General features: G+C 37.9%; 1 protein-coding gene across 1 annotated transcript; it reads left to right on the top strand.

Annotated features, from left to right (window-relative positions):
- Positions 1-6723: 6723 nt before the first annotated feature.
- LOC104104172 (peroxidase 22.3-like) lies at positions 6724-8674 on the top strand. Its single transcript, XM_009612176.4, has 3 exons — positions 6724-7026; positions 7159-7353; positions 7868-8674. Exons 1-3 carry the CDS (start codon positions 6817-6819, stop codon positions 8414-8416), a joined length of 954 nt encoding a protein of 317 aa, XP_009610471.2. The 5' UTR covers positions 6724-6816; the 3' UTR covers positions 8417-8674.
- Positions 8675-17372: the final 8698 nt, after the last annotated feature.

Raw genomic sequence — 17372 nt, 5'->3', positions numbered from 1 at the left:
AACCATGAATGCAACGTCCCGAACCTTATGATCCGCATAACTCTTCTGCCTGGATTGGGCTGTACGAAGTCGATCCTGAATCAATTTAACAGTTTCTAAGGCATCCTGAACCAAATTTGTACCCAATAGCCTAGCCTCGCTGACTCGCACCAACCCACTGGAGAGGCACCGCCTATCATACAAAGCCACATACGGTGCCATCTGAATGCTCGACGGATATCTGTTGTTGTAGGAAAACTCTGCAAGTGGCAAGAACTGATCCCAAGCACCCCCCCTAAGTCCATCACACACACACGAAGAATATCCTACAATATCTGAATAGTGCATTCGGACTGTCAGTCCATCTGAGGGTGAAATGTTGTACTCAACTCCACCCGAGTACCCAACTCATGATGTACGTCTCTCCAGAACCGCGATGTAAACTGCGCACCCCAATCAGAGATGATAGATACCGGCACGCCATGAAGCCTGACAATCTCATGAATGTAAACCTGAGCCAACTGCTCCAAAGAATAAGTAGTAACTACATAAATGAAATGAGCTGACTTGGTCAATCTATCCACAATTACCCAAACTGCATCAAACTTCCTCTAAGTCCGTGGGAGCCTAACAACGAAATCCAAAGTGATTTGCTCCCATTTCCACTTCGGAATCTCTAGCTTCTGAAACAATCCACCAGGTCGTTGATGCTCATACTTCACCTGCTGATAATTTAGGCACCCAGCTACATATTCCACTATGTCTTTCTTTATCCGCCTCCACCAATAGTGCTGCCTCAAGTCCTGATACATCTTTGCGGCACCTGGATGAATGGAGTACTGTGAACTGTGAGCCTCCTATAGAATCAACTCACGCAAGCCATCTACATTAGGCACACATAGCCTGCCTTGCATCTGTAATAATCGTCATCTCTAATAGTGACTTCCTTGGCATCACCGTGCTGAATTGTGTCCTTAAGGACAAGCAAATGAGGGTCATCATACTAACGCTCTCTGATACAATCATAAAGAGAAGTATGATAAACCACACAAGCCACAACTCTGCTCGGCTCGGAAACATCCAATCTGACAAACTGGTTGGCCAAGACCTGAACATCCAAGGCTAAAGTCCTCTCTGCTACTAGTAGATATGATAAACTGCCCAAACTCTCCGCCTTGCGACTCACGGCATCGGCCACCATATTGGCCTTCCCGGGTTGATAGAGAATGGTGATGTCATAATCCTTAAGCAGCTCCAACCATCTCCGCAGCCACAAGTTAAGATCCTTCTATTTAAACAGATGTTGTAGACTCTGGTAATCGGTCTAGACCTTACAAAGGACACCATACAAATAGTACCGCCAGATCTTCAAGGCATGAACAATAGCTTCTAACTCGAGGTCGTGGACATGATAGTTCTTCTCATGCACCTTCAGCTGTCTAGACGCGTAGGCAATCACCCTACCGTCCTGCATCAACACCGCGTCGAGACCAATGCACGACTCATCACAATACACCATATAGGACACCGAACCAGTAGGCAACACTAATATTGGGACTGTAGTCAAAGCCTTCTTGAGCTTTTGAAAGCTCTCCTCACACTCCTCGGTCCACGTGAACAGAGCACCCCTTCTGGGTCAATCTAGTTATAGGTACAGCAATAGACGAGAAATTCTTTACAAATCGACAGTAATACCCCGCCAAGCCAAGAAAACTCCGGATTTCTGTAGTTGAGAATGGTCTGGGCCAACTCTACACTGCTTCAATCTTCTTCGGATCCACCTTGATCCCCACACTCGATACTACATGACCCAAAAATTCCACCGACTCTAGTCAGAATTCACACTTCAAAATTTTTGCATACAACATCTTTTCTCTCAAGGTATGAAGCACAGTCCTCAGGTGTTGCTCATGATCCTCCCGACTCCGGGAGTACACCAGAATGTCTTCAATAAATACAATAATGAACGAGTCAAGATAGGGCTGAAATACATTGTTCATCAAGTGCATGAATGTTACTAGGGCGTTAGTCAGCCCAAAAGACATCACAAGGAACTCGTAGTGACCATACTGAGTCCTGAAGGCAGTCTTCAGGATATATAGCTCCCGAATCTTCAACTGATGATAGCTTGAACGCAGGACGATCTTAGAGAACACTCTGGCACCCTGAAGCTGATCAAATAGGTCATCAATATGTGTCAATGGGTACTTGTTCTTCACTGTAACCTTGTTCAACTGGCGATAATCAATACACATTCGCATAGAATCATCCTTCTTCTTTACAAATAAGACAGGAGCACCCCAAGGTGACATACTAGACTGAATGAAGCCCTTATCAAGCAACTCTTGCAATTGTTCCTTTAACTCTTTCAACTCTATCGGGGCTATACGATAGGGTGGAATAGAAATGGGCTAAGTGTCTGGTAACAAATCAATGTCAAAATCGATATATCTGTCGGGCGGCATGCTCGGAAGATCCGCCGAAAATACGTCTGAATAATCCCTCACTACCGGAACTAACTCGACGGTAGGAGTATCAACACTAACATCCCTCACATATGCCAGATACGCATCAAACCCCTTTTCAACCATTCACTAAGCCTCTAGAAATGAGACAACCCTGCTAGGAACATGATCTAAGGTACCCTTCTACTCTAGCCGCGGTAGAACTGGCATAGCCAATGTCACCGTCTTGGCATGACAATCAAGGATAGTGTGATAGGGCGATAACTAGTCCATGCCCAAAATAACATCGAAATCCACCATACCGAGAAATAATAAATCGGACCTGGTCTCAAAACCACTAAGAGCAATCAAACATGAACGATACATACGGTCAACAACAATAGAATCACTAACGGGTGTAGACACATAGACAGGAGAACTCAGAGAATCACGGAATACACCCAAATATGAGGCAAAATAAGATGACACATAGGAATAAGTGGAGCCTGGATCGAACAAGACTAATGCATCTCTATGACAAACTGGAACAATACTTGTGATGACAGAATCAAATGCAACGACCTCCGTCCTAGTAGGAAGGGCATAATATCTGGCCTGCCTTCCCCTCTAGGGCAACCTCTACATGTTTGACCTCCACCTCGAGCTTGTTGTGCAGGGGGGGTGGTAGCTGGTACTGTAACTGTAAGGCCCCGTAAAAACAAACTCCAATAACTCAAAGTTTGTGGTACCGATGTAGGCTAATGTGTAAGGCCCCTTGAATTTCTATTGCTAATTCGATTGATTTCGAGCTTAGGAATACAATTTAATTTAGACCCGAACTACATGAGAATTACTGGAGTGATACAGTTATTTGGATACTTGGGGATAATTACTTTATTAATCTTTGAGTGTTGTAATAATGGGGAACACTTGGATTTCTCTTGTTGGTGGTAAGGAGGTATTGTTGGATGGAGAAATACCATTACTAAAGGTAGTTGAATACTATGCACTCTAGGTGTTTGATAAAATGCCAAAATGACCAAAAACCTGGAAATATTTACTAATATTGGTCCAATTGAATTATGTTGATGTAGATTGAAGTTGTAAGAGTAGTGAGTGGTTTTAATATCGTTAAAGAGCTCTACCAAGGTATGATGGCTAAACTACTCTCTTACAATTGAATTCCATGATGTTCCCATAAGTTTCAAATATGGTTATCTCAAGTTCCTTATTCTATGTTCCGAGATGTTCCCAATAAATTCGATTGTCCCGAATAAGAAAAATGTCGAGAATTATGTATTCAAAACGTATTACGAATGTTCCTATCACATTATGTTATCCTTTGAAAATGTGTTCAAGAATGATATGTGTATTAAAATGTTATGTCTTTGAGACATGTTTCAAATGAAGGCTATGATGCCAAATTATGTGAGAGAATCTCAATATGCTTAAGACTCTTAATTTCTCATATGTGTACCTAAAGTTTTGATTGGAAATGTCTTATTGCTGATAATCTATAAAGATGGTTGGAAGTGAAATAAGTGAATTGAGAATATAAAGTGTGGCCAATGTGCCAAGAGTGAAAGTTATACTTGTGGCCAATAGTGCCAATGAAATAAGATGATGTGAGAAAGATTATGAAATGAGCTTTGATTCAACTGTTCCAAAATTGATATCGAAAATAGAATTGCCTAAAAGCTTATGAAATAAATTCATGCTCATACGTGGCTGTTTTAACAGACGCTATGATTTGTGAGTATTTTCAATGCGTTTTGCGTTCTTACATATTCATGAGTGGAAATTGTGTATTGCCCTTTGTGAAAAAAAATATGTCAAGAATAAATAGCGTGTTATTTATTGATGATTTTAACTTGCTCATCAATTGCCAATTATTTTACTCCATTTCCTTGAAAGAAATCTATTGTGCTTAAATTGTTCATTTCTAATGAACTTAAAGTTGTGATTTTCGGAATATTATATGTATGTTGATATTTATGATGATGATACATGAGAGAAAAAAAATAAAAGTGTGGAATATCAAATATGGCCACGCCTTGAATAACGAATCTTGTGAATGGCCAAAAGAGCTAAGGAAATATTGTTGTTGTTATTGGTTGAAAATACTAGTGGAGATTTACACAATGTGAAAGATGATGAGTAAATACATTTGCACCTATGTTATTTTTGTGAATTATTCCCCTTATTTGGGATGAGATTGATGTGATAAAATTAATCCCCTTAATTGGGATGGGATTGATTGGTATAAAAAAGTTTGGTGTCTCCAATAAGCCAGCCTAGCCTATCGGGTCGTGATCGGACACGATGCCGCACACATGGTTGTGACCGTGCTGGAAATTGTAATTGAAATTATGATTTTGGTTGATGTCTTCAAATAAGACAGCCTAGTCGATCGGGTCGTGATCGGACTCCGTGCTAAAATTACGGTGGTATAGGTATTGATATTAATTCTGGTTGATGTCTCTAAGGAGGTAGCAGTTTTCAAAAGTTTAGCCAAACACTAATTACTACTCAAAAATATTTTTCAAATTAATTAGCCAAATACAAATTGCTTCTCACCAAAAGCATTTTTTTGAAAAGTACTTTTAAGAAAAGCACTAGTTACGGCTAAAAGATATTTTCATTGATAAAAATAGTGGAAAAGAGAATAGTTACGGTATATACCCTCCCAACCCTAGATGAATCACTCCAAAGAGTAAAATTGATAAGGATTCAGTACATGACTATTAGACAAATCCGACCAGGGACTAGATGGTGGCATCCCGAAAAATTAATTAACATGCCAAGTGCATAAATATATGAACTAATACTAAATACTATTGAGGATTAAACTGTAATTAATACCTTGACAAAATATATAGAAAACGTATTATTCAAACGCAGTTGTTGATCTACTGACGCTTACGTATTTTCTTCTGCATATTTTGTTTAAAAGATTTTCGGTGAGTGTGGTATGGCAAGAGCCACATGATTAATGTTGAATTAACGTGCCCCATAAGTAATTAATAAATGAGCCAATATTAACAGTGACAAATAGCCCGCTCTATTCTTTAAAGAAACAATTAAGACCTTTAGCATCATTAACCAATGGCTACCCCTCATTACAAAATTTATTTGCATGTTGACGTTGATATTTAGTACAGATTCTCAGAGGCTATTTTTCTCCATATAGTTCACGTTGAGTTGTTGTTCTTAATTATTTCAATATTTGGTTCTTGCTAATTCTTTTTGTAGACAAGTTGACTTTATTTTTTCCCTTTCAAATTTGGAGTTGGTAGTTGCTTTTTATATTACTCCCTCCCTTCACTTTTACGTTGTCTGCTATATTAAAAATATATTTTTATTTTTACTAGTCAATTTTAACAAATCAAGAAAGAACTAATTTTTTTTCCTGTTTTACCCTTTTTATTAACTACTCATTTCTCAAATCATTTCTCAAGACTTCTTAAAAATGCTATCATTATTGTGGGTGTTATAGTAAAATATGTATTTCATTTATCACTTCTTAAGGAGCGTGTCAAATCCCTTGTGTACAAATAAAAGTGAACAGATGGAGTATTAATTTGCAAAACTCCTTAAGTACTCCTATCGAATTTTGAGACCATCTCATGTAGATGCTTAAAATGTAGAGAGAGAGCATACATTTATTTAGTTAGTTATGTCTTCACCATGCCCCTCACATGCAGCCCTATTTTTCATTCATGAGAAAAACGTAAAAACTCTTTTTCATCATAGATGGTGAATCTCGAATCCAGAACTATGTCTGCTGATGACACGCCAAAGTGTAAACCATCTCATTTGAAAGCTTAAATTGTTAGAGATAGCATATTTTTATTTATTTTATATATCAACAACTCTCTCATATAATAGCAGTCTATATAAACCATTCTCGTGAAGTAAATCTTTTGGCCATATATCCTCGAAGAAAATTGGCTACGGCCATGCAAAGAGAAAAATTCAATAAAAAGCTACCGGTATACAAAGTGGGAGTTAATTAATTACGACGTACAATTTATTTGCTAAGTCAAAATTGATATGGTTTTAATCTGGTCGTTTCCTAAGTAGTAGGTTTGATTTTAATTATCATAAAACGAGAGACTCCGACCCACTCAAATTTGCAATAATTTACAATTACCAAGTCTGAACATTTCGTGCATTAATTGATACCGCGGACCAGAAAATATTTAAAAACCGTCCTCTCAGAAATTGTCAAAGTCTGGCTCATTCTTGTGAGAGTTGCTAAACCTATAACCATTGTCGTGTTACAATAGTTCGACATTTTTCTTACCTATAAATGTAGCCACATTTTACTCTCATCATCACACAAAATCAGAAACATCACAAAGAAAGTGCAGAACTTCATAGACTATCAATAATGGTTTCACGTAGCTTCCTCTTCCTTCATGTGTTGATCATGTTTTGTTTAGCAGTCATGGCATTTTCAGAATTATCAGATGATTTCTACGAGGATGTTTGTCCTGAAGCTTTACCAACAATTAATCGGGTTGTTAAGGCTGCAATCCAGAAAGAGAGACGAATGGGCGCTTCTCTGCTACGTCTGCATTTTCATGATTGTTTCGTTAATGTGAGCTTACATTATTTTTCTTGCACTTCCTATTTTTTATTTGTGAAAGCATCTGAGTATTTGACCTAAAATATTGAAGTTAGGAATGAATTCATTGAGATGTCGTTACTAATGCATGTTTTGTTAATGAAGGGTTGTGATGCTTCGATTCTTCTTGATCAAACGGCTACTATTGATAGTGAAAAGACTGCTAGAGCTAATAACAATTCTGCTAGAGGATTTGAGGTGATTGATAAAATCAAATCCGAGATTGATAAAGCTTGTGGACGTCCGGTTGTATCTTGTGCGGACATCTTGGCAGTTGCAGCTCGTGATTCTGTAGTTGCTGTGCGTATTACTCCCCTTCTATCCTAACATAAGCTACAAATATGGTTTTCACTTGTTAATATTTTTCCTAACCATAGTTAATGTTTAAATTAAAGTCCATCATACTCCAGATTAATTAGTAAACTAGTGAACTATTATTCAAAAACTGATCGACTTACAAGCCCAAGTTGAGATAGATTAAGTAGATATTTTTAGCTGAATACGAAATAAAGAATTAGTATCAAGCCTCATAGTGCGTTTGAGAGTCAACGCAAAATTTGTAGATATCCTCCACCTATATATTAACACATGAACCCGATAACTTTTTAAAAACCCTATATACGCGTATTATGAAATTCACTAAATATTTATAAATATTATACCGGCAAACTCAGTTACTAGTATATATTAACTTGAGGTCGATTTAGGAACTCATAAACTTCAAATAATAAATCTGGTTATACCTAATTGTGTATACTGCAAATGTTATGAACCTTCAGTATATAATTAAACTGAAACATTTTTACATGAACAGCTACATGGACCAACATGGGAAGTGAAATTGGGAAGAAGAGACTCCACTACAGCAAGTAGAACCATGGCCAACAACGACATCCCATCTCCATTCATGGACTTACCTGCACTTATCAACAACTTCAAGAATCAAGGCTTGGATGAGGAAGACCTCGTCGCGCTCTCGGGTGGCCACACATTAGGGTTTGCTCAGTGTTTCACCTTTAGAGACCGCATATACAGTGAGACTAACATTGATTCCACCTTTGCAAGCCAACGACAAGCCAATTGTCCACGTAGTGGAGGTGATTCTAACCTTGCTTCCCTTGATCCAACACCTGCTCTTTTCGACTCGAAATATTTTAGTAACTTGGTGTCCAAGAAAGGGATTTTACATTCTGATCAAGCATTGTTTAGTGGAGGCCAGACTGATGATCTTGTTAAGACATATAGTACCAACCTTGGGACTTTCTCTAAAGATTTCGCTGAGTCTATGATTAAGATGGGAAATATCAAGCCATTGACTGGGAACCAAGGCCAAATTCGTGTCAACTGCAGGAAGGTGAACTAAATATTGCTAATGATGCTGATAAAATCAAGATTCATGCGTGTGTTAAGAATTTGGTTAATTATTTTCAATTGTAATTGTGATTTTTGTTCATTTAATTTGGAATCTTTTTTTTTTTTTTAGCAAATATTGTCTTGAACGTTAAGTAGAAACCTTGATACCGTGTTGATGTCGAAACTTAAAGATGGTGTGCACTGGGGCACTTGTATGATGTAACAATAACTTTGTTCCTAAGGCACTGCGCAACATGGAGTTTGTATAGCTTAAGACGATAACACAATTATACCTCCATATGTGAGAGCATCATCCTAAGGTGGATCAAAGTACCACCACGAGTGTTTAGTAGTTTTAATTCTGAAAGAGGGCATTTGCATTCTATCCATCCTTATTGCTCCTCTAGCTTCACTAGGGAGGTCAGCTTCATGAAAGTACATGCATTCATCATCCAAAGTTGTTGCATATTTGGCCAAGGAATCTGCCACGTGATTTCCTTCCCTATAACAATGTTGTACTTTGATTTCATGTTGTGTGACTTTCTCCTGGGTTTTACCAATATCCCTTTGTAGTCTTCAGGGAATATTAGTTGTGTCAAGAATCATGTTAACTACTAGCATTGAATCAAGTTCTAGGATCAACCCCGCAAAACCTTATTGGCAACACCACAATGTTCCCTGAAGAGCAGCCTGTGCTTCTGAGAAGTTGTTAGTTGAGAATTGTATTAGAGTTGCAAATGCCATTACCAAATGACCATTTCTCTTCCTAACAACGCGGCCTGCTCCTGCTCTCCCTTGTACTGCCATATAACTTCCATATGGAACTTGTGTGTAATTTGGAACCTTTGTTGTTACCTAAAATAAGTGTGTAATTGTGAACGGAGAGGTGTGGTCATTTGTTTTTCAAATAAATGGATTATGTTGTTTTCAGTTGGCGAGTAAATCTCAATATGGTTGTCTAGTGCTTGAGCTACCTTTTTTGCTTTTGAGTCAATTGATTTTCCTCCGAGCTGTTTCACTACTAGATTATAAAATTAATTGCATCGCTCATCCCTAACGTACATACCAGAAAACAACTTTAACATAATTGTTTAGTTTTCTTAAAATTCCTTCGTATATTCGAACTAGGGGTAGTAAATGGATAGTCTGGACAGAACTTAAGCGGGTCAAAATGAGTCGAATTAATAGATAGCGGGTAAATGGCACAGTCAAAGTTTATTTGGGCTGAAATAAGCTGGATCAAGATATACTAAATAATGAATTATAACCAACCCGCTTTTGCTATTAAAAGGTGGCGGAATCTAAGAACCAATCACAACCTCTGGAGCTCTTTCATCATTAGCAAGTACTGCATTTACAACATCCAAAGGCTAAAACATAGAGAAGTGGGCAATCTCATGCCTCGAAATATCTTTTGGATGTTAAAGATCAAGATGACGAAAATATTCTTTGGAATATCAACAACGGTGATACTAATTTCTGGTGGGATAATTGGACAGGTAAGGGTGCACTTGCAAAAATATACCCCTGTCCAGCTAGGTTCCATAGGAAAAGAATATCAGATTACATAACTCAAGGAACTTGGAATATGATCAAGCTCTCAGAAGTCCTTCCAGTAACCATGGTGAATCATATTCTCACTGTTCCGATAGGGAAACATGAGCATGAGGATTATCCTATTTGGGCTAAATCTGAAGATGGAAAATTCTCCACCAAAATAGTTTATCAGAAGAAAGTAACCATAGCTCTCATGATATTTTGTTCCAAAAAGTTTGGCATAACAAAATCCCTTTTAAGATCTCCTTTCTAGCATGGAGGGTATTACATAAAAAATTGCCTATTGATGAATTAATGTACAAATTTGGGAACTATGTTGTTTTCAGATGCCATTGTTGTAATGCTCCAAAATGTGAAACTCTTCAACATGTTTTTATTGATAGTGATCTGGCTGTTAAGTTGTGGAATGATTTTGGTGGCCCTCTAGGTATCTTTCACCATAAAAGGCCTATTAGAGCGGTACTGCAAGGATGGTTTGGTACTATACCAGTTAACATGGTACATAAAATGATCTTAAATATTACTCCTTTGGCTATATGTTGGGAGGTATGGAAAGGAATTACTTCATGTAAATATGGAGACAAAAAGAAGATTGCGTATAGTAGAGTATACCATAACACCTTTTGGATCCTTAGAACAACTCTAAAATTGGCATTTCCCAGCTGTGATTGGGATCAGCCTTGGCATAAAATCTGTGAGTTAGTCGAAAGGCTCAGACATAATCCTAAAACCTTGATTGTTCTATGGGAGTTACCCCCTGAAGGTAAAGTTAAACTTAACACTAATGGGAGCGTCCTTCACTCTTCTGGTTTAGCAGGTATGGGAGGCATTGTCAGAGATTGCAGGGGGAATATGATAGTGGCCTTTGTAGTTCCTAAAAGATGCAGCAGTAACAATTTGGCTGAAGCTCATGCAGCCAAATATGGTTTGGAATGGTGTATTCAACATGGGTTTGGTGATATCGTTTTAGAGATTGACTCTCTAATAATTGCCAATATGCTTATCAAAGACACCGTGGAGAACTGTAAACGTAAAGCTATCATTCAACAAACTAAGCAGATGTTATGTCAAGCAAATGTAGAAGTTAGACACTGCTGGAGAGAAGCCAATCAAGTGGCAGATGGCCTAGCAAAACATGCAAATACTATACAGGAGGGCAGGATTCTTTTTGCATTTCAAGATCTTCCGAGAGATGCTAAAGGAGCATACCACTTAGATAAATGGCAACTACCTAGTATGAGAATAAGATATGATAAGGCAAATTTTTATGTTAGTTAAGTGTGCTTTACTTCCTTATTTGCAACTGTGTCAGTAAATTCATGTAATACTGCACAAAACTTATTTTGTTACTGAGGCAAGGCCACATCCTCCTCGTGTGTAATCTCCTATTAGCAATGAAAGCCCAGATATACTGGGAGCTTTATATAAAAAAAAAAACCAACCTGCTTGGGTTAATGGAAAGATAAACCCTCCTTGGAATTTAAGACGCAACATAGAGGAAATTTAGAAAATCATGATAAACTTTGAGGCGTTCCACGTCACACATTGCTATAAAGAAGCTAATAGGGTCGCAGATGCACCGGCTAAAGAAGAATTAGAAAGAACCAGTACTAAATGCTATTTCTCTGCTCATGAACTCCCAAGTCAAGCTAAAGGTCTATGCTTTAATTTATGGATAAGGATTAATTAGCAAGCTTCAGAATAAGATCCTCCAAGACTACTTTCGTATATGATGCTAATGACTAACCATGCTTTTAATTTTTGTCCTAGGTATAGCATTAACATGCATTATGTAGAGAGCTTTTTTCCTGTTTATTGTATACTCTCTATCTTGTTTTATATTTCATAGCATCGATTTTTTGCAAGCTTATCGTAAAGAGTTGGGCATGTCCAACTCTTATCCATATTATGAGGAGGTTAAGTTTTATCTCCCACTCCTTCATGTCTTCAACTTTTGTTATTAATCTGTAGGGGTCGATGCCAAACCCCGTTATTACAAGACGACTTTAATTTTAAAAAAAAAAAAAAAAAAATAATGTTGTTTTAGGAGACATTAGTAAACATTCTCAACGAATCTTATTAATTAATTAAATCAATAACACAAATCTAATGTTGTCATTCTCAAACTATTCATTTATAAAAAATTCTATTTTCAAACTGAATCATCATTCGTTAGCTCAAGAATCTCTTTCAGGTAATGGGTGTTCTCTAGTTTTATGGATTGATCTTTTCTTTACATTTGTTATATAGCATATTGTATCGTTTTTTACTCGTCATTAGATTCTGTTCTACTTTACATATAGTGATTTTCTGTGTAAGAATATCTCTAAAGAAAATGTCAGGTGGGCCATCTATTTCTTATCCATACGTAAGTGAAAAAGAAAAACAGAGAAAAGGAAATCTCGAAAGAGAGACAGAACAAAATAAGATACTAGTAGAATATGTAATTATATATCAAGATTGAATGGAATCGTAATACAACCATTCAACCATAATACAACCAACCGCCAAAGTTTTATTACAAGACTCGAAAATAGAAAGAAAGAGACAACAGACACGACCCATAATTAAGCACATGATCAAAATCGATCCATGCATCTTATTCTTCTCCACATGATTGCGCTACCACCATCAACCAAGAAACTTACTGGACCCTGCATCGCCACATTAGATTAAATCAACATTAGCCAAGAAATTTACTGGCTATAAATGTACAATAATCTTCTCTTTTATCAGCATTATTCAATGTATCAGGAAAACTATATAGCAAGCATTGAGATATGAACTTTATCCGACAATTCGGAGTACGAGGGTCAAACTAGTTAATTTTCAGAGTGAATTTGAACATAGAACTTTTAATTTTCTTAAAAAAAAATTTACATATTTAGAAACTCAATGGGAACCAGGAGGTCACGGGTTCGAGTCATGGAAACAGTTGCGTACAGTAAACCCATGTAGTCCAGCTCTTTCCCGGACCAAAATTCAAAATATTTAAAAAACATATTACTTATTTTGTCATATATATATCTGCAACCCAAAATTTATTATATTATGGTAGAATTATACACAGGTCCTAGAAGGAAAGACTCTCTATGCTATGTTGTGTGGGAAAACACCAAACATAGATCATTTGAGGGTGTATGGATGTCAATGTTATGCTATCATATTGCCAGGAGGGACAAGTTTGCAGCTCGAGCATCAAGGGTAGTATTTATTGGGTATTCTGAAACACAGAAGGGTTTTACATTATATGATATAGAAATAAAAACTCTCTTTGTCAGTAGAGATGTCAAGTTTCATGAGTATATATTTCCCTTCCAACATGATTCTCTTGATGACAAGAAACTTTTTCTATAACTCTTAGAGAATGCTCAACGCCAGAGCCATCATCCACTCCAATTCATACTGAGCAAAGTCCACCAGCATCTCCTACCATTGCACCAGAACCTCATGAACCTCATCCCAATTCCCCTCAATCTTCTTTAGCAAATATCAACACAACCTCTGTAGAAGAGGGTTCTAGTTCAGACAATACAGAGATTACTGATCCTTCACTACCTCAACATGTTGATACAACTGATTCTTCATCTATTCTACCATTATTCTTGCCCTCCTCTCAGCTACCTTCCCCACCGGCAGTGATTGCTTCTAGACCACACAGACATACATGACCTCCAATTTGGCTAAAGGACTACATCACTGTAGCCTGCCTTCCAGGAAAGAGAAAATATCCTATCTCCAATCATGTTACTTATGATCACTTGTCTCCAACATATCAGTTCTACTTAAAGGTTTTCTCAGTAGTCATTGAATCAAATACCTACAAGGAGGCTGCAACTGATCAGAATTGGGTTCATGTAATGGAACAGAAAATCAAAGCTCTTGAAGATAACCACTCCTGGGATATAGTGGATCTGCCTGCAAACAAATTGACTATAGGCTTTAAATGGGTCTATAAAGTTAATCATAAAACTAATGGTGAGATATATAGGTACAAAATAAGGTTAGTGGATAAAGGCTACACTCAACAAGAGGGGATTAACTACCATAAAACCTTCTCACTTGTGGCAAAAATAGTGACAACAATGACAATCATTGGTGTTGCATCATCCAAAGGTTGGCCTCTGTTCCAAATGGATGTCTATAATGCATTTCTCCAATGTGATATGTTTGAGAAAGTCTATATGTAGATTCCCCATAGATTTAATAGCTAGAGGGAGTCCAAAGTATATAGGCTGCTAAAATCCTTATATAGCTTGAAACAAGCCTCAAGATAATGTAATATCAAGTTGATAGATGCACTTCTTCAAGTTGGTTTTATGCAAAGTAGCTATGATCACTCTTTATTCACAAAGAAGACCAATAAAGACATTGTAGTTATCTTGGTGTGTGTAGATGATCTTCTATTAACAGAAATTAGTAACAGTCTCATTGAAGAGGCAAATGCAACATTACACAAGAACTTCAAAATGAAGGATCTAGGTGAGCTCTAATACTTCTTAGGAATTGAGATGATAAGGTCAGATAAAGGCATTCTCCTCAACCAAAGAAAGTATGAATTGGATCTAATTTCAGAGGTTGGTTTGAGAGGCTGCAAGCCAGTCTCAACACCTATGGAGCAAAATCACAAACTCACCACTATTGATTATGATAAGCATGTTGGTAATACTGTAGATGCTCTACTGGAAGATGTCTGTAGCTATCAAAAACTGATTGGTAAGCTAATATATCTAACAATTACAAGGCCATAAATATGCTTTGCAGTCCAAGTGCTAAGCCAGTTTATGTAGTCTCCTAAGGAGTCCCATATGGAAGCAGCATTAAGAGTAGTCAGATACATCAAAGGAAGCCTTGGACTAGGGATCCTCTTGAGCAGTAGACAAACTAATACTCTCACAGTATACTGTGATTCAGACTGGGCAGCATGCCCAAATACAAGAAGGTCTGTCACAGGTTATGTGGTTAAATTGGGAGACTTATTGCTATCTTGGAAGTCAAAGAAACAACAAATATGGATGACGGGCTTACTAAAGGAGCGAGGCAACAATGTAGAAGAACATGTACACCTACATTATGACAGCAAAATAGCTTTACAAATAGTTGTCAATCCAATCTTTCATGAGAGAACCAAATATATAGAGATAGATTGCCATTTTGTTAGAGAAAAAATCAAGGAGGGGTTGATCAAGACAGAGTATATACCCACAAAACCGCAACTTGCAGACCTAATGACTAAAGGACTACGGACAACTCAACATGAGTTATTGATGGTGGTCGGTTACGTTTGAAACAATAGCAGGATGTGAACGTTATGAACGGAAACTGGAGCAAAGATTGATCCCTTTAGGAGAACGATTACTTCTTGGATTACCTGCAAAACTTAAAACACGATGCATGCAAGTATATATGGATTATTGCGAGAATTTAAATATGATGCAAATTCCCTTTGGACTATGAAAGTTGTCTTTGGACGGTGAGGATGATGTCCTTAGACCATGACGTCCTGGGCCATGAATCATGTGACAAAGGATTTGAAGGCCATGTAATGATGTCCTCGGGCTATGATAATGGTGCCTCTAAACCATGATGCCTTCGAATAATGATGTGCACTTTTGAGAGATCCTCAGCCGTGGAATTGTGTCTTCCGGCTCTGAGGATTATGCCTTCAGACTATGACGCCTTTTGACAAAATGGCGGTGTTTCAGCCCATGGAATACAAAGACATAATGTTTGGTCATATGCAAAAATACAACAAGACAAAGCTTAGTCTTGTGTAATGTGAGGGCAATGCTTAGCCCTGGGTGTGTAGAGGATAGTGTCAGATTTTAGATAGCATAATGGAGATAGCATTTAATCATGAGGAAAGACAGTGCTTAGCCTTGTGGAATTAGGGAGGCAATGTTTAGCCCCATGTAGGAAGAGGAGACAATTCTTAGTCTCATGCAAGTAAGGGAAACGATGCTTAGCTTCAGGCAGGAAAGGCAATGTTTAGCCTTATGCAATTAAGGAGGTAGGGCTTAGCCTCGTGAAAATAGGGAGGCAGGGCTTAGCTTCATGCGAATAGGAGACAATGCTTAGTATCATGCAAGGAAAGGTAGTTATTAGCCTTGTGCAGTCAGGGAGGAAGGGCTTAGCCTCATGCAAAATAGGAGACAATGCTTAGTCTCATGCAAATAGGAGACAATGCTTAGTCTCGATGCAAAGAAAGGAGACAATGCTTAGTCTCATGCAAGGAAAGGACAGTGCTTAGCCTTGTGCAACTAGGGAGGCAGGCTTAGCCTCAGGCAAAATAGGAGACAATGCTTAGCCTCATGCAAAGAAAGGCAGTGTTTAGCCTTATGAAGTTTAGAAGGCAGGGCTTAGCCTCATGCAAAATAGGATACAATACTTAGTCTCATGCAAATAGGAAACAATTCTTAGTCTCGATGCAAAGAAAGGAGACAATTCTTAGTCTCATGCAAGGAAAGGGCAGTGCTTAGCCTTGTGCAATCAGGGAGGCAGGGCTTAGCCTCATGCAAAATAGGAGACAATGCTTAGCCTCATGCAAAGAAAGGCAGTGTTTAGCCTTATACAGTTAAGGAGGCAGGGCTTAGCCTCATGCAAATAGGAGACAATGCTTAGTCTCATGCAAATAGGAGACAATGCTTAGTCTCGATGCAAAGAAAGGAGACAATGCTTAGTCTCATACAAGGAAAGGCAGTGCTTAGCCTTATGCAATTAGGGAGGCAGGGCTTAGCCTCATGCAAAATAGAAGATAATGCTTAGTCTCGATGTAAGGAAAACGATGAGTGATAGTAGAGTGTTTCTTAGCTGGAGATGCTTGGGATAGATAATCTGCTATCTTGAAGGTAGTGACCTGATGTGTCTGCAGATATTATTATCTTACTGTGCCTACATCCAAAGAAAAATTGTGAGTTTTGTAGGGGAAGGTTAGTTCGTGCTTTTATCTTCTACTTTACCTGTGCTCCTGTCTTGAGATCCTGTTTGGGTCACCCTTGTTAACATCTAGCTATTTATAGAAATAAAGTTTTTTGAAAGAAATGCGTGCATTTGATGAACGTGGTTATTTAAAATATAGTAGTATGCAATATCGACTAAGTTAGATGAACCAATGACTGTGACATATTTTAGAGACATTGCTGCTTCCTTGCTCTAGAATTTTGAGGATCCTCCTCAAAATTCTGCCCCTGTTTAAAAGTAATTCTTTGATTGTTCTGCGTATGACAAAATTGGCTGGAGTTGCTTTATAATTTCGAAGGTCCTCCCTAACATTCTGCCCCAGTTTTTGACCATGGAAAAAATGAAGATTTTATTGTGATGTGACGGAACCCACAGGGCTGCCTACGTATCCCCTCTTAAACAGGAATCAGATCAAGCGTAGTTCAGTTACATGAAGAAATGTAAATAAT

This window comes from Nicotiana tomentosiformis, chromosome 10 (genome assembly GCF_000390325.3).
Source record: "Nicotiana tomentosiformis chromosome 10, ASM39032v3, whole genome shotgun sequence".
Classification (NCBI taxonomy): domain Eukaryota; kingdom Viridiplantae; phylum Streptophyta; class Magnoliopsida; order Solanales; family Solanaceae; genus Nicotiana; species Nicotiana tomentosiformis.
This window is presented reverse-complemented; position numbering and strand designations above follow the sequence as displayed.